Source organism: Stigmatopora nigra, chromosome 13, assembly GCF_051989575.1.
Source record: "Stigmatopora nigra isolate UIUO_SnigA chromosome 13, RoL_Snig_1.1, whole genome shotgun sequence".
NCBI lineage: Eukaryota > Metazoa > Chordata > Actinopteri > Syngnathiformes > Syngnathidae > Stigmatopora > Stigmatopora nigra.
In genome coordinates, this window is record NC_135520.1 from 1,102,047 (window position 1) to 1,118,021 (window position 15,975).

Genomic DNA, 15,975 nt, shown 5'->3' on the forward strand with positions numbered 1-15,975 from the left:
AGTGGGGAAAAAAACATTATTGTTGGTGGTAGTTTGTATTGATGTATTTGCATAAATGGTATATTTTGAAAAACATATAGCCAAACAAAAGAAACAGAGCGCTAACACGAATAACACGCTAACTTTGAATGGACTAAAAAATGATGACTTTTCTTATAAAGATGGTTGAATTCAGCATCACTCTTTGCACTGTGGTTTCAACTATAAATTTTGGACATATATTTACATTCCTTAAAAAAAAACAAACGGCATTATCATTTCTAATGAGATTTTTGCATGTTGACTAGAAGAAAGTGGATTGGCTTGTGTACAAATAGTGGATCTTTTGAGGAAGACTGTTTAAAGAAGGCACCAAAGTGAGACAACAAGGTCTTTGTTTTTTTGGGGGGTGATTTTAGGGAAGGAGATGACATTTTCTTTTTGTTTTTCTTTAGCGATTGCTCCTCATGGCCTCCTTGGCAGCCAGGATGAGAGGAGTCAGGCTGGATAAAGGCTTGGCCAACTTCAGGAATGGATGCTGCAAATAAGATACATAATGTCCAAAGTCAAACCCTCAATTTTCTGGTCCAAAGTCAGACATGTTAACCACTGAGCCACCTGGTCACACATATTAAACATCTCGAAATATCTAGAATGAAATCATCTGTACCTGTAAGAGTTCTCGGCCCGAGCCTCGTTTCTCCACGTCCATCTCCAAGCATCGGGACAGGAAGGATCTAAAAACCGGGGAGAGCTTCTCTGGACTCTGTAGCTCGGGGGTGCCGTTGGTGGCGATTAAATACAGTGCCTACAAGATAAACAACAAGGAAAAAAAACATTCTGGATTAAAAATGGGCCGGATTAAAAAGCCTAACGGGCCACATGTGGCCCGCGGGCCATAGTTTGCCCACCCCTGGTCTAGGGTGTGGTCTACTAGGCTCACCCTGAGAGGGTTCTCATTGAGATAAGGTGGCTCTCCTTCAACCATCTCGATGGCCATGATGCCCAGAGACCAAATGTCCACTTTGGGACCATAGGCCTTTCTGGTGACCACTTCCGGAGCCATCCAGTAGGGGGTTCCCACCATGGTACTGCGTTTGCTTTGCTCCGGCGTGATTTGAGCGCAGAAGCCAAAGTCGGCTGGAAAAGTGGACACACACAAAAATTGGAAAATTTGTCATTTTTTTGGGGGGGTGATCTGTAAAATAGCCGCATTTTTTGGACTCACTAAGTTTGACCGAGCCGTCCATTCCCAGCAGTACGTTGTCACTTTTGATGTCTCGATGGATGACCTGATTGGCGTGAAGAAATTCCAGAGCTTGTAGGACCTGGAAACCATAGAAACCACAAATACAATCTCTTATTTCTCTTTTTGTGATCTATTTTTGATTTAAAAATGGCTTAAAAAGCGGTTTGGCTGACCTCCCTGCACACGGCGGCGATCTGGGCCTCGTCCATGCACGTCTCCGTCACCACGTCGGTGAGGGATCCCCCGGCCAGGTACTCCATCACCACAAAGAGTTCTTCGCCCACCAGGAAACTAGGAGGCAAAACGGACATTTCAAAATAAAAGCTCATACTCGCCCTTGAAGTGTTTTTTTTTTTTTTCTGGGACCTGTCGACAAAGTTGACAATATTGGGATTCTTCATCTCCTTCATGACCAGGATTTCGTTGATGATGAGTTCTTTTTTGGGCTGCTTCTGCAAGTTGATCTGCTTAATGGCCACCTGTTGGTTCACCCAGTTAAGTGTACACAAAGGGAAAAACAATATATATAAATATATATATATACACATGTATATATTTTTATAATATTGTCTTTTTTTCCAACAGTGAACGCTCATACTAAATGGGCTTTTGGTAATTGGTAGGCAACCCTCTCCCTCCAGGTAAAATGATTTCAAGCGGGGGTGGGGAAAGAACCGGCCGAGAGTTCCGATTTTTGTCTCAAGTTCCAAGTTCCGAGCGAGCCAGTTTGAGAGTAACGGGGGATGGGGTTGAAAAGTACTTGAGTGCAAGTCACTAATTGGACTGGTCACATACCAGTTTGGTGAAATGATGTCCACATTATGGGTTGCAATGCAAACCCATATATATATATATTTATATATGTATTTTTAATAGATATTTTATATATATCTTTATATACATATATTTTTTTAAATGTATTTTTCTTTTTATATTTTTATATATATAATATCTATAAAAATATTTTTATAGATATTATATACATATATATATTTTTTTCTTTTTCGTATAGATATTATATATACACACATATATAAGTCTTTTTTTTTCCCAACAGTGAAGGCTCATACTAAATGGGCTTTTGGTAATTGGTAGCCAGCCCTCCCCCACCAGGTAAAATGCTTTCAAGCGGGGGTGGGGAAAGGGCCAGCCGCCGAGGGCCAGCCTGGGTTCCCATTTTCGTCCCAAGTTCCGAGCGAGCCAGTTTGAGAGTAACGGGGGATGGGGTTGAAGTACTTGAGTGCAAGTCACTAATTGCAGTGGTCACATACCAGTTTGCTGAAAAGTTGTCTGCATTATGGGTTTCAATGCAAACCCATATATGTATATATATGTTTTTTTAATAGATATTTTATATATATAAATATATATAGATTTGTTTTAATAGATATTTTATATATATATATATATATATATATATATATATATATATATATATATATATATATATATATATATATATATATATATATATATATATATATATATATATATATATATATATATATATATATATATATATATATATATATATATATATATATATATATATATATATATATATATATATATATATATATATATATATATATGAAATATCTATAAAAATATATTTTTATAGCTATTATATTTTTTTTTTATATTTTTAATTTTTTATAGATATTATATATACATATGTATAATATTGTCTTTTTTCCCCAACAGTGAAGGCTCATACTAAATGGGCTTTTGGTAATTGGTAGCCAACCCTCCCCCTCCAGGTAAAATAGTTTCAAGCGGGGGTGGGGAAAGGCCCGGCCGGCCGAGAGTTCCCATTTTTGTCCCAAGTTCCGAGCGAGCCAGTTTGAGAGTAACGGGGGATGGGTTGAAACGCAGAGTACTTGAGTGCAAGCCACTAATTGGACTGGTCACATACCAGTTTGGTGAAAAGTTGTCCGCATTATGGGTTGGAATGCAAACCCATATATGTATATATATTTTTTTAATAGATATTTTATATATAGTATACACATATATATTTTTAATAGATATTATATATATATATGAAATATCTATAAAAATATATATTTTCATAGCCATTACATACTTTTTATTTTGTATTTTTTATAGATATTATATATACATATATATAATATTGACTTTTTTCCCAACAGTGGACAGTCATAGTAAATGGGCTTTTAGTAATTGGCTGCCAGCCCTCCCCCGCCAGGTAAAATGCTTTCAAGCGGGGGTGGGGAAAGGCCCGGCCGGCCGCCGGCCGAGAGTTCCCATTTTGGTCCCAAGTTCCGAGCGAGGCAGTTTGAGAGTAACGGGGGATGGGGTTGAAACGCAAAGCACCTGAGTGCAATCCACTAATTGCAGTGGTCACATACCAGTTTGCTGAAAAGTTGTCCGCATTATGGGTTTGAATGCAAACCCACACCCACTCAGTGAAATACTTTGCCCACCACTGCTTTAAAGAATAACTTTAAAGAACATACCTCTTGCCCTGTGGCAACATCAATCGCAGTGTAGACGGTTCCAGATGCCCTAAAAGTATAAAAAATAAAATTATATGATAAGATATTGCACCAACAGGAACACATTCAGCCCCGCCCCTGACTGACAGTTTGATTGGCGGGCACCATGGTTACAAAAAAATCATGTCCTCACCCTTGGCCAATCTTCTCATATCGAGTGTATTTCTTTTTGGGATCTCCGATGCTGACGATGGTTCCTGAAAGGCAAAATTGGAAGATGTTGGTGGTGGGATGGCAAAACCGGGCGGGCGAGTGATTGGCCGGGTGCTCTTCTTACTCAGCTTCTCCATGATCTCCTCATCCGTCATCTTGCCTCCTTTTTTCTTCTGTCGGTCGGCGCTTTTCGAGGCGGCGTCGCCTTCCGGAGGCGGGAGGGGGTCGATCACCGATCTCGTGTACACCTGCCAAAACCATAGCCACCACCATTAAAAGTCACCCGAGATTGAACCCGCGACCCCAGACCTGCGAGGCCGACATACACACACTTTTGCTAGTGAATACTTAGCATCCAATTAGCCTAGCATGTATGTTTTAGGGATGTGGGAGGAAACTGGAGTACCCAGGAAAAACCCATAAAGGCAAAATGCAATCTCTAGACATTGAGGACCCAACTGGGATCGAACCCAAGACCCCTGAACTGCGAGGCCAATTCTCTAACCACTTAATCCACCGAAAATATCTTTTTTTTTTTTTTTTTTTTTAAATCTTTTTCACTTTTCGAAAAGTCCCAAAAACTCACCGACTTAGTGTGCTCCGGCCTGGGCGCCACGATGGGTGGCGGTGCATCGTCATCATCGTCGTCGTCGCCATCTTTGCCGCCCGACGAGGCGGCCGTGGTGCCTTTTTTACCCTTGGGAAAAGGAACGTTGAGAAAAAGAAGCGAGCACCGAAGGGGAAATCACTCACCGACGACGAATCTTTATCTGAAAGTGGGAAAGGGGAGGAGCCAAATGAAGGAAACTTCTCATTTGATGAAAAAAGGCGACTAAACTGACCTGAAGCCGAGAAGCTCAGGTACTTTTGCTTCCCGCTGGTGGAGTCGTAGAACTTGAGGATGTCCAGGACGGCCTGCGGATTCTGCTTTTGCTCCGATTTGCTGATGTTGGACGTTTGGAGGAGGCGGGCCCATTGCTCCGGCATCCCCTATTGGTCAAAGATCGGGAACCCGGCTTCAATAAGATTTGTAAATCTACAGTAATCCCTCAGATATCACGGGAAACATGGTCGCATTCATTGAAAAATGGCAGTCTTAATCTTATATGAGCGCAACTTTAGGTCGTTGAGATATTGTATAAGCCCCGCCCCCCACGCCATTCCTTACAGTGAACTCTCCAGTGACGGCGTCAAATCCCACGTGGATGGTGTGTTCGAAATCCGACGGAGAGGAAATCTCCGGCCTGTCCTTGTCCCGGTCCTTCTTCCGTCCTCCTGCAAAGCAAATTTGGACACGTGAAAGGCGTTCATAAGTTATGGGACGCTCGGCCATTCATCTGAGGGAGGAGCCGTCCCAAAACTTTTGACCAAAGGCGTCCCAAAACTTTTGACCCAGGCACCTTTCTCCGAGGCGAACATGGAGATGATCTTGTTTCTGGACTTGCGCTCTTCCGGCACGGATGGAAGAGGCCGAGAGCTGTGATTGGTGGCCTGGGGGTCCTTGGCTCCGCCTCCTTGGCTACTCATCCTGACAGGGGGGGCGGGGGGCTTGTCCTCGCACGATCCGCTGTCGCACATCTACGCGCGCTTGGACCTGAGGACGGAAAGACGAGAGTGGGATGCCATTGATTGGGATAGACGTCCAATTGGACGGGTTGGACAGCCAATCAGATGATGTCCTTAACTTGCATCATGTGTCAAACCAGTGAACCGTGTCCAAATTTCAACAGCCAATCAAAATGCAGTGTTGCACCACGTGACCTCGTGACCCAGATCACATGTCCAGGCTTCACTCGGTGTCAAAGTGGCGGCCCGGGGGCCAAATCTGGCCCGCCGCTTGATTTTGTGTGGCCCGGGCAAATAAACGAGTGCCAACTTTCTGTTTTAGGATCAAATTAGAATGAAGAGTATAGGTGCTGCGATGATTTTGAACGTTAACGCTAGCAAAAAATAATCCGCGAGGCGATTACCAACAACTCACATTGACTTGAAAAGTTTTTCTTGTCGCTACATGTCTTCAACCACAACAACAAAAGCCCTTTGCTCAGCGGAAAATCCCTTTCTGAACTAAGAAACTCAAAAATCTGTGATTTCCCACCAAGTTCCACTGCCCCAAAATGGACGCCCTCAAGACCCATCATGACCTGGTCCTCAAAACCCATAGCTCACCTTCTGATGCCTCTTCTGTGATATACAGAAGAGCCCCGAGAAGAGCGTGGCCCCCACAATCCTCTGCCTTGACCGCGTCCACGTAGCTTCTGCTAACCGTGTCGGCGTGCGCACTCAAGCACCCTCCCTTGACACTGTCTGCGGGGCAGGTCTGAGCTAGCTGTCTCATTCCACAATGGCTCTACACTCAACGTGTGTATTCTTGCCTGGGCCTGGAAGGAATTACGTACCCCCGAGGCATGGGCACACACTTTTTTTGGTGTGTTTTTAAAGATTTTTTGGCCTTGGGTGTCAACTTGCAAAGTAGCGCATAGTCTGGACTATAAGATGCCGTTTCCTAATTGTTTAGGTGGGCTTGTGACTAAAATTCAGGCAGATTTTTTTGTCTTTTTTCCACTTTACTGGCAGCTATGGGACGTTCAGGTGCGCTTAGGTCAAATAGTTTGACGTCTAGCCTCTGCTATACTCTTTTTGGCCAGTAGATGTCGACAAATTAACAAACACTATTTGTTGTTTTTTGTTTTGCGGTAAAACAATTCTGGATGAATGACTAACTTCCTTATGATATTGACCCTAATGATGTGCTTACAGTATCTTTAAAATACCACGGGTGATCATTTTTCTGAAGATTATCCCTTGAAAGTAACTTATTTGTACTCCCTAATAAAACTATGAATAAGGAGGTGGACATTTTGAATCCGGGGGCGGCTTATACGCGAGAAATTGTGCAAATTCAATGATTTTAAGGCAATTTTAAGGATGTGGGAGCAGTTTATATGTGAAAAAGATGGTAGTATACAATAGCTTTACCAGTTTGCATTTTTGAATCATAAAAATAGAATAATCATTTTAAAAAATGGTCTTTGGTCAAATTCAAAATCCAATTAACTCCGCCTACATCCACTTTACACCCAAAGGCAAGTAATTGGACGGTTCCTCCAAGAGAAACCCCCAAGCTGTTTACAGGAAGTGGCCGTCACAGTCTCTTTTGTTGGGCTTCTAAAAAAGGGAAATGGTGCGGAGGACTTCCCGTAAGGAACGCTGACGCCTGTACGCTTGCGTCCAACTCAGACTGGAAGACAAACACACCTCACGCGACTTTGCTCCGGTTGTGATTCAAGTGTAAACACGCCACCAGGTCGCATCCTGAAGCCAGCGTTATCGAATGTACGGCCCGCGGGGCGGAAGTGGCCCCGCTAGGCATTTTTCTGCCCAACGGGCATTTTGTAGCTCATTCACACTGTACGTACATAATCAAATGCTTTCATTTTTGTGGGACTGCACTTTGCTCAATTTCCTATCTGGAAACACATTTTTATTACTCATTTTATCACATCTTCAGAATACAAAATACAATATATAAATGCTCTTTTGACTCATGATTATGCAGCATCAATGTTACTTTGGGAGGGTGGGAAATGGAACCCACAACCTCTGGGTTGGGAAAACAACTTATAAACAACTTATCTACCACTGATCCACACACCCAATCTAAACGCCCACGTAGACAACAGATATGAACATTTTCAACAAAAAAGCCCGTTTTGCAAACGCAGATTAAAAAAAATGTAATTTGAGCAACTTTGCAACCATATTCATTTTTTTCTTGCCAACCACTTTCTTTAACGTGTTTTAGTTGAAAGCTAGCATTGTGGGGACTGGAAAATAAGTTTGAAAACAATGACGTTGTTGCACTCTTCCAATTGTAACCCATCAAAATAGAATGTGGTTTGACCGCAAACGCACCATAGAACGTCTAACAGACAGTAAAATAATGAAGTTTGACGATACTCGTATTTTCACGATCTCGGTTTAGGTCTTGCATCAGTCTTTACAGTCGATGATCTGGACTCCTACAAGTTTTGCTCTTGGTTTTGGTAGGTTTTATCAAGATCATGTGCACCTAAGAGTTTTGCAAAGAGAAAAATAACCACGCGGAACTCACCGGTTAGCTGTCAACCACAAATAAAATAAAAAAATAACGGGATGTACTTGAATCAATCTCTTCAGACTCCGCCCGTTTTCTTCGCCCCGAGTTCCGAAAAGGAACCTTCAAAATTAAGGCAACGTCTTAACGTTTAGAAAAATATATGGAACTTCTCCCGTCTCGGTCTTTGCTCTTCGTGAAACCGGATATTAGTTACGTAGAAAGGAAATGTATTTTGGTAAAAATTTCGACTCGGGACTTCCGGCGAAAAGTCGGAAAGGCGCGGAAACGCAGGGAAGTCTAACGGCATTTAAACTACGTCACACATGACCGTCTCCATCCTCGACGAACAGGTATAAATACTTAATTAAATACAATGTTAAATACAATGAAACATTCACTACCCTGTACAATAATGTTTTATATTTTGAAAAAAAAATGGTTTAGCACTTCGTGCTAATACTATATCTATTAAAAGCGTGAAGTTTTACAAAAAATGTTTATCGCCGAACTCGACGTCGAAAAAGAACGACACTTTTCTCGAATAAAATGTTGAAAATATTCGAATAAGTACAATGAGTCGTTGATAAGTCGTTAAATATATGTATTTGTGTAAATGTGTCTATAACGTTATTAATACTCGACGCTAATTAGCGTTATTACATATATGACACTCTGGCGGGCGAAAAAAGTCGGCACCGCTTTGATGTGACGTCGTGCCCATAAACACGACATTAAAAGAGCCGCCGTCATTTCGACGTTTATGAGCCTTTTGGGGGGGAATAAAAGTCGGCTGTTAGCTAGGGGCGACAATAAAGTTGGGAAAGTGTTCATGACAAACATAGCGAAGGTTTGTAACCAGTTTAGTCAGACTGGCTGTGAAACAAGGCCGCGTATCAAACCGGCGTGCCAAGGTATTGCACCACCCCGCCGCCGACCGCATAACCACAAGTATCCGTTAGGTTTGTTCGGACTTGAACAGTTTTGTCTCTCCTCTCCGAGTTGGAAGTCCACTCGCCTTCATTCCTCCCACTCCCCTTCCTCCTACACTGACTCATTTTTATGTATAAACATGTGTGCAGGTGGAATGAATTTCCGTAGGAGCTGGTTCGGGTGGGACAGGTACAGGGCGGCGGAACTCTTCACCGACCGGACGGACCAGAACAACAGTCGCTCCCAGGCCATCATGTCCGCCGCCGCCTCCGAGGAGATGGACGCCAACGGCAACGTGTTGTTGGGACAGATTCAGGGCACCGTAGTGGGCCTCAAATATTACAGTGGGGCGGTGAGGATCCCGACAACCCACTTTTCAGTCGATATTTCCACTCAAAACCACAAAATGAAACCCAACACTTTAAATAATATTTCCACTATGCCCCAGTTTGACTTCTACACAATATTTACCCACATATACATGAACATAGATTAAGTCAGAGGCATTCCTGACTAATTTTGCCCCCCTCATACATACACTCATCCCTCAATGTACAATATTATTTATGTCTATCAAATACATGCCTAAATATAACATAGGTTTCATATATTCTGCTTTTAGCAAAAAACTCATTTTGACCCAAAAGAAGCGTATCATTCTGCCAAAAATGACCACCAATGCAAAAAATGTACAAACCCTGAGCCATAAAAATGGACTAAATTAAAGTCATATTTAAATATTAGGACTAATTTACATCATTTGAATTTAATGCTTATACTGTAGTAGTATTGTAGAAGTAGTAGTACTGTAGTACTGCAGTTGTAGTTAGAACTATTTCAAATTTGAATTCAATGCTTATACTGTAGTAGTATAGTAGTACTAGTACTGTAGTAATAGTTAGAATTAATTCAATGCTTATACTGTAGTAGTACTCTTAATTATAGTGTTCAATTTGTATATCCACTTACATGCTGGTAATTTAATTAAATAAAAAGCCACAAAGCATTTAAGAATTGAAAATCAAGGACCAAATTCTCACTTTAATTCACCATCTTTATGTTATGACTACACAGGTGAACCAAGGAGAAACGGTGGGCCTGCTTCGAGAGCCCCACAATCCATTTGACAGCAATTCCGTCATGGTCTCCAACGTCTACGGCGCCCAAGTCGGCCATATCAAGAGGGAGCTCGCGGCGGCCATGTCACACGTCATGGACAACAAGCTGGCTAAAGTGGACGGGTACGCTATCAAAAAGGGTTCTTTTACCCACACAAATATTTGTACATTAGCGGGAATTTACTTGAGGATTTTCTGTCATTTCTCTTCCAGAGTGGTGCATTCTGGGACAAAAAACAAATATTCCATACCTGTGATTTTGTCATTTTGGGGGAAGAATGAAAACAAAGGCGTGGTCACTCAGTTTTTGGCACGCCATGGCTTTAAACTTAACACAGGTGGAGTTCATTGCACTCATTGTATTATCCCGAATGTAAGACGTACATTTTTCATCGTTTGGCTGTTTTGGACTGTTATGTTGTATTTTTAGGCTGTAATTATCCGAAAAAAACTAACAGATGACAATTTTTAATGTTCTCCATTTTAATATTGGTAATTTAACTTAGGTTTGTTCTTGGTTTCTGATAAACAAAAAAATACTCCTCCCAAAAATGACATTCTAAGCCTGTTGTGACTTATAATCCGGAAAATACAGTACTTTTAGGGGCTGTACAATGTATTATTTAACTAGAATTGTTTTTGTGTTTTCACTCAGGGGCCAGTCAGAAGTTGTACAACACTGGGGTGGCATCTAAAAAAAGACGAGTCACCATTCCACTCACGGTAGGGTAGTAAAACTTTTTAGTACAAATTTTGTTAGTGTGAAGTAGCTGGAGTGGCACATTTGAATTAAATCAAATGAAATTACTAATGTATTAGTGTGTTAGTTATTTCAATTCTTGCCTTTCATGGTCTCTTTCAGCTAAAGAATGCTTTTGACAACCTATTTGAAGGCCTACTGGAGAGTAAAGATGGAGAAAAGGAAGCAGCTGATGTAAGGCCTCATGTGATTGGTCCCATCATTGTGATGGCTGTTTTTTTCCCCTGCAGAAGTTAATCAAAATCTTTCTTTTTTTCCTCATAGTCTGTGGTCACCCCTTTAATGCCACACCAGCGGCAGGCGTTGACATGGATGTGCGCCCGGGAGAACAAGTCGGAGCTGCCGCCCTTCTGGGAAAAACATGGAGATCTCTACTACAACAGCCTGACATGCTTTTGGGTCAAGGAAGCACCCGAGAAGGTCCTCGGTGGGATTCTGGCAGACGACATGGGACTGGTGAGTGCCCGCGGGATTTTTATCAGGACTAAAATTGCCCAGAATAGTTTTGCTCAGAACATTTTGACTTAGAATTGAGTAAAAAATATGCAGAATTGAGTAAAAAATATGCAGAATTGAGTAAAAATTTGTAGAATTGAGTAAAAATTTGCAGAATTGAGTAAAAATTTGCAGAATTGAGTAAAAATGTGTAGAATTAAGTAAAAATTTGCTGAATTGAATAAAAAATTGTAGAATTGAGTAAATATTTGCAGAATTTAGTAAAAAAAATGACTAAATTTTGACTAAAAATTGGCAGGTAGCCTATACATTTTACAGCCTTGAGAGTTTTATATGATATTTCTCCAACAGGGCAAAACACTGACAACCATCGCACTGATCCTCAGCAACTTCCGCGACGGAAAGCCGCTGCCCGTCTTCGACCGCGTAAGCTTTGCGCTAAACATTAAAACCCAGGTGTGCAAAAACCATGTTCCATCTCATGTTTTGTTCAATTGCAGGACGATTCCTGCGCAACTCTGAAAGGTATAAAACACTCCAAAGTTTACATGGAAGAGCATCTCAACCTAATGTGTTTTTGGCTTTGTAGGCGAAGACGCCGGACCGAGCGGCGGGGCGGCTCACCGTTTGCTGTCAGCACAGTATGTTGGACGGACATTTTTCACTATATGTACAATAACGTCAATGCTATGACCAAATAAATTGATTTCTGTAATTTAACTTTGTTGTACATGTCCCAGGACCCAAGAATGTTACGTCACAGACACGGCAAAGCTGCCAAACAAAAGTAAGACCATGAATGTATTCCTAAATCTTGGTTGTGGCTTAGTTTTTAACATTCTTTTTACAGTTTCAGGCAGAAGAAATACAAGAGCCACCAAGCGAAAACACGGTAAGCACGGCTAAGGATTATTAGCGCCGAAATAGTCCTGTCTAATGGTGGACTTTTTAGCAGAGGCATCGCAGTTCCTGGAAGATGCCGACTTTGGGATACGCGGACCTCCGATTTCCAATTCCATCAAGAGGAAGAAGAAAAAGAAGGCCGTCAACTCCTTGGGTAAGATGTTCTAGCTCACTGGTGTCAAAGTGGCGGCCCTGGGCCCTTGTGGATTTATTTGGTTGTACTCAAAATGTACCGTACGTGTTTTATTTTGAACTGGCAGCCGTGGACAACTACGCCGACGAGGCCCCCGTCGAGACTTTATCGGCAGGTGCAACTCTCATCGTGTGCCCGGTCTCCGTGCTCAGCAATTGGCTGGTAAGTGTTCTTGTCGCCGAGGGCAACGGGGTACTCTAGCGGTCGTTAACGTTGTGTTCTCAGGACCAGTTCGAGGAGCACGTGCGAGCAGACGTAAAGCTGAAAGTGTACATGTACCACGGACCCGACCGCAACAGGAACACGGTTTTCCTCTCATCTCAGGATGTGGTGCTCACCACTTATAACGTGCTTTCCGCGGACTTTGCCGTGAGTGCGATTGGGATCTTTTTCGTGCCATGGTTTCAACTCGAACCGGTTTCTTGTTTGTAGTCTTAACGGTAGTGTGTCTCTTTTCAGAAAGAGGGTAGGAGTCCTCTTCATGAGATTAACTGGTTAAGGGTGGTGCTGGACGAAGGTCACGTGGTCCGGAATCCCAACACGCAGATGAGCAAGTCCGTGCTAGACCTCAGAGCCGAACGCCGTTGGATTCTGTCTGGTATAAAGAGCCACACTCTCATTTTTTGTTATTTTTATGTATTTCATTACTAGAGCACGTGTCAAAGTGGTGGTTCGGGGGCCAAATCTGGCCCACATTTCCTGATTTCCCCCCTTTTAAATCAATCATTGTCATTTTTAAATCATTTTTTCTGTAATTTTCATCTTTTATTGTTCTGAAGTCCATCTTTAATGCATGCCAATCTGTTTTTTCAGCTGTTCTTTGCCGAGTATTCTTTGACTTGCTAGACACGCCAACCCAATCTGGATTATTGCACCTCGGCGGAGGTGTGCTCGCTACTGTCACCCACCGCGGCACGGGACTCCGACTCACGGCCTTTTGTCGTTGTCCCCATCCAGGCACGCCCGTCCAGAACAGCGTCAAGGACCTGTGGATGCTGCTAGCCTTCCTGCGTCTCAAGCCGTTGGACGTCAGGGAGTGGTGGAATCGGGCCATCCAAGGGCCTGTCATGCAAGGAGACAAAACCGGACTAAAGTAAGGCGTCTTTTTATTATATGTTTCAGAAACACGCTTAGCTTATTTATATATTTATTCATGTATTTATCAACTTACTTATTACCTATCTATTTAAGTCTAAAATGTCTTTATCTGTGTCTGTATTCTCATCCTCTTGCTACTGTAACAACAAAATTTCCCAAATACAGGATGAATAAAGTTATCCAATTCAATCCAAATTACCTGCTATTGCCGCCATCTTACTTCAGGGTGATTTTCCTTATGAAATTGACCGAAAGTCCAGATGAAAATAGTCCTCCTTTTTTTGCCAGGAACCTCCAAACGTTGGTCGACTGCATCACGCTTCGACGCACAAAAGACAGCGAGCTGGACGGACGCCCCTTGGTCACGCTGCCCGAAAAGAGCGTCTGCGTGGAGCAGGTGGAGTTGAGCGCCGTGGAGCGCGAGGAGTACGAACAGGCGCGCAACGAAGGGAGACGGACCATAAGCAGGTTTGTCTTGCCACTCATTATCTTCCATTATCTTGTAAAAAATATGCATTTTTGTTTTGTTTTGTTTTTGGATTAGATATGTTGCCGAAGGCACAGTTTTGAGAAATTACGCCGACGTCTTGGCTATCTTGATGAGGCTACGACAGCACTGCTGTCATCCTGACCTGCTGGCCAACACCGCTGTGGATGCAGGTGAGCAGAAAAGTACCATTGGTAGACAAAATGTGCATTTTTCAGGAGGGAAAAGTAGCGCTATCTTTTTTCCCCCCCTTTTAAATCCATCAGTCATTTTTTAATCCAACTTGGTTTTAAGTCCACTCAGGTGGGGCGAACACGCCGACAGAGCTTCGCGAACGCCTGGTGGAGAAACTGCGAGAGGTCCTGGCCAGCGGCTCCGACGAGGAATGCTCGGTGTGCCTGCACTCGGTGCGAATGCCCGTCATCACGCACTGCGCCCACGTCTACTGTCGGCCATGCATCGCGCAGGTCATCGGCACCGAGCAGGTAAGTGCCGGACGGTCCGGGCTCGCCGTGAAAACAAATTGACAATGCAAGTTTTTGCATCCGCAGGAGAGCGCGCGTTGCCCTTTGTGTCGGAGTGACATCAAAATCGGAGAGCTGGTGGAGTTCCCGCAGGAGGAAGCGGGAGAAGAGAGGCAAGGAAGGACTCCTGGGAAGTGGAGGACCAGCTCCAAGGTAGGAGAGATTGGCTTAAGTAGCCAAAATGGCGTCTTTTCCTTATTTGCTTTGCCTATTGCACTAGTTACTGTAAGAAGTTGACATTTTTGGAATATTTTGGGGAATGTAATTCTGTCTAGACAAGATTGAAAAGTCCACATTTTTATTATTGTTATTAGAGTTATTAAAATGACCTTCTCCCATTTGGGGAGGAGTTTTATTATTTTGGGCTACTTAGAATAGGAGTTCCATTTTATACAAATTTTACAAAATTAAAAAAAATTAAATGGGTGAGTAATAACTGGGAAAGAACCCTAGTTGTTTTTTTTTTAATTTAAAAAGAAATGATTTAACTGGGGACCAAATCTGACCCCCTAGCCTCCACTTGTTTACTAAATGTATATATATTTATTTTGTAGATCCTAGCCCTGATCAACAAGCTCCAACGTCTGCAGTGGGAGGACGGCAGCGCCAAGTGTCTGGTGGTCTCACAATTCACTCGCTTCCTCACCATCTTGGAAAAGCCACTCAGGTGAGGCCCGCCAACCCGAAAAGGCCGACGCCCATGGCTACAAATCACCCTGAGGTTATCCATTTGTGCTTTTAGAGAACACGGCTTTAGGTTCGTGCGCCTGGACGGCACCATGAGCCAAAAGAAGCGCACTCAAGTCATTCAAGAGTTCCAGAGCGCCGCCCACTACAGCCCGACCATCATGCTGCTCTCACTCAAAGCCGGTGGGGTCGGTCTCAACCTCACGGCCGCCTCCCACGTCTTCCTCATGGACCCGGTCGGTATCCTCGTCATCCATAACATGCCACCGGGAGAGCAAAATGTCCTTGTTCTGAAATTAGGGTTCTTGAGCATTTTAGAGCAAGTTTGCTGACATTTTATTAGAAAATAAAATGACTATTCTTGTCTTTTTAGGCATGGAACCCAGCTACTGAGGAACAGTGCATCGACCGTTGTCATCGTCTCGGCCAGAAGCGAAAAGTCGTTGTTACTAAGGTAAGAAATATGTCAAAAAATCAAAAATGGCCCTATTGAAAAGCCATTTGTTTTTATCCCACAGTTCATCGTGAAAGACTCAGTCGAGGAGAACATGGTGAAGATCCAAAAGAAGAAGCAAGACCTAGTGAAAGCAGCCTTAGGTTCCGACCACAAGATCTCCCGCATCAACGACATCAAAGCTCTCATGGAATTATAAGAACGTCAACAAAAAAATGGCCTCCTCCTCCCTATAATCCCCCTTTTAAACTCCAGATATATTTGCTGCTCTCTCCCTCCATTCAATCATGTCCCTCCAACCAAGCCACTGTTGAATATTTCACATCTTGTTTATCCAGCAAATAAAACAAAAAACAATTTCCCAAC

At 42.8% G+C, this 15,975-nt stretch overlaps 2 protein-coding genes across 10 annotated transcripts; one reads left to right on the top strand and one right to left on the bottom strand.

The window, feature by feature from the left end:
* Positions 1 to 12: 12 nt before the first annotated feature.
* LOC144206124 (serine/threonine-protein kinase PAK 2-like) lies at positions 13 to 8,207 on the bottom strand. 3 transcript variants are annotated; one of them, XM_077730888.1, is made up of 15 exons: positions 6,070 to 6,232; positions 5,301 to 5,494; positions 5,069 to 5,175; positions 4,743 to 4,890; positions 4,654 to 4,670; positions 4,487 to 4,597; positions 4,025 to 4,148; positions 3,881 to 3,944; positions 3,709 to 3,757; positions 1,595 to 1,707; positions 1,402 to 1,519; positions 1,208 to 1,307; positions 923 to 1,119; positions 650 to 787; positions 14 to 517 (listed from the first exon to the last, which is right to left on the bottom strand). In XM_077730888.1, exons 2-15 carry the CDS (start codon positions 5,476 to 5,478, stop codon positions 431 to 433), a joined length of 1,551 nt encoding a protein of 516 aa, XP_077587014.1. In that variant the 5' UTR covers positions 5,479 to 5,494; positions 6,070 to 6,232; the 3' UTR covers positions 14 to 430. The 3 variants fall into 3 exon arrangements, with proteins under 3 accessions (XP_077587013.1, XP_077587012.1, XP_077587014.1); XM_077730887.1 differs by lacking the exon at positions 6,070 to 6,232 and adding an exon at positions 8,015 to 8,207 and having other exon boundaries at positions 13 to 517; positions 4,654 to 4,890; XM_077730886.1 differs by having other exon boundaries at positions 13 to 517; positions 4,654 to 4,890.
* hltf (helicase-like transcription factor) lies at positions 8,197 to 15,974 on the top strand. 7 transcript variants are annotated; one of them, XM_077730881.1, is made up of 26 exons: positions 8,197 to 8,349; positions 9,079 to 9,281; positions 10,004 to 10,170; positions 10,261 to 10,385; positions 10,703 to 10,770; positions 10,910 to 10,981; positions 11,072 to 11,263; positions 11,615 to 11,689; positions 11,764 to 11,788; positions 11,853 to 11,904; positions 12,004 to 12,050; positions 12,114 to 12,155; positions 12,216 to 12,320; positions 12,427 to 12,521; positions 12,585 to 12,728; positions 12,819 to 12,957; positions 13,173 to 13,244; positions 13,317 to 13,452; positions 13,746 to 13,925; positions 14,002 to 14,117; positions 14,239 to 14,429; positions 14,496 to 14,621; positions 15,023 to 15,135; positions 15,211 to 15,391; positions 15,529 to 15,609; positions 15,674 to 15,974. In XM_077730881.1, exons 2-26 carry the CDS (start codon positions 9,084 to 9,086, stop codon positions 15,806 to 15,808), a joined length of 2,877 nt encoding a protein of 958 aa, XP_077587007.1. In that variant the 5' UTR covers positions 8,197 to 8,349; positions 9,079 to 9,083; the 3' UTR covers positions 15,809 to 15,974. The 7 variants fall into 7 exon arrangements, with proteins under 7 accessions (XP_077587007.1, XP_077587004.1, XP_077587006.1 ...); XM_077730878.1 differs by lacking the exon at positions 8,197 to 8,349 and adding an exon at positions 8,749 to 8,910; XM_077730875.1 differs by lacking the exon at positions 8,197 to 8,349 and adding an exon at positions 8,797 to 8,958.
* The last annotated feature ends 1 nt before the right edge of the window (position 15,975 follows it).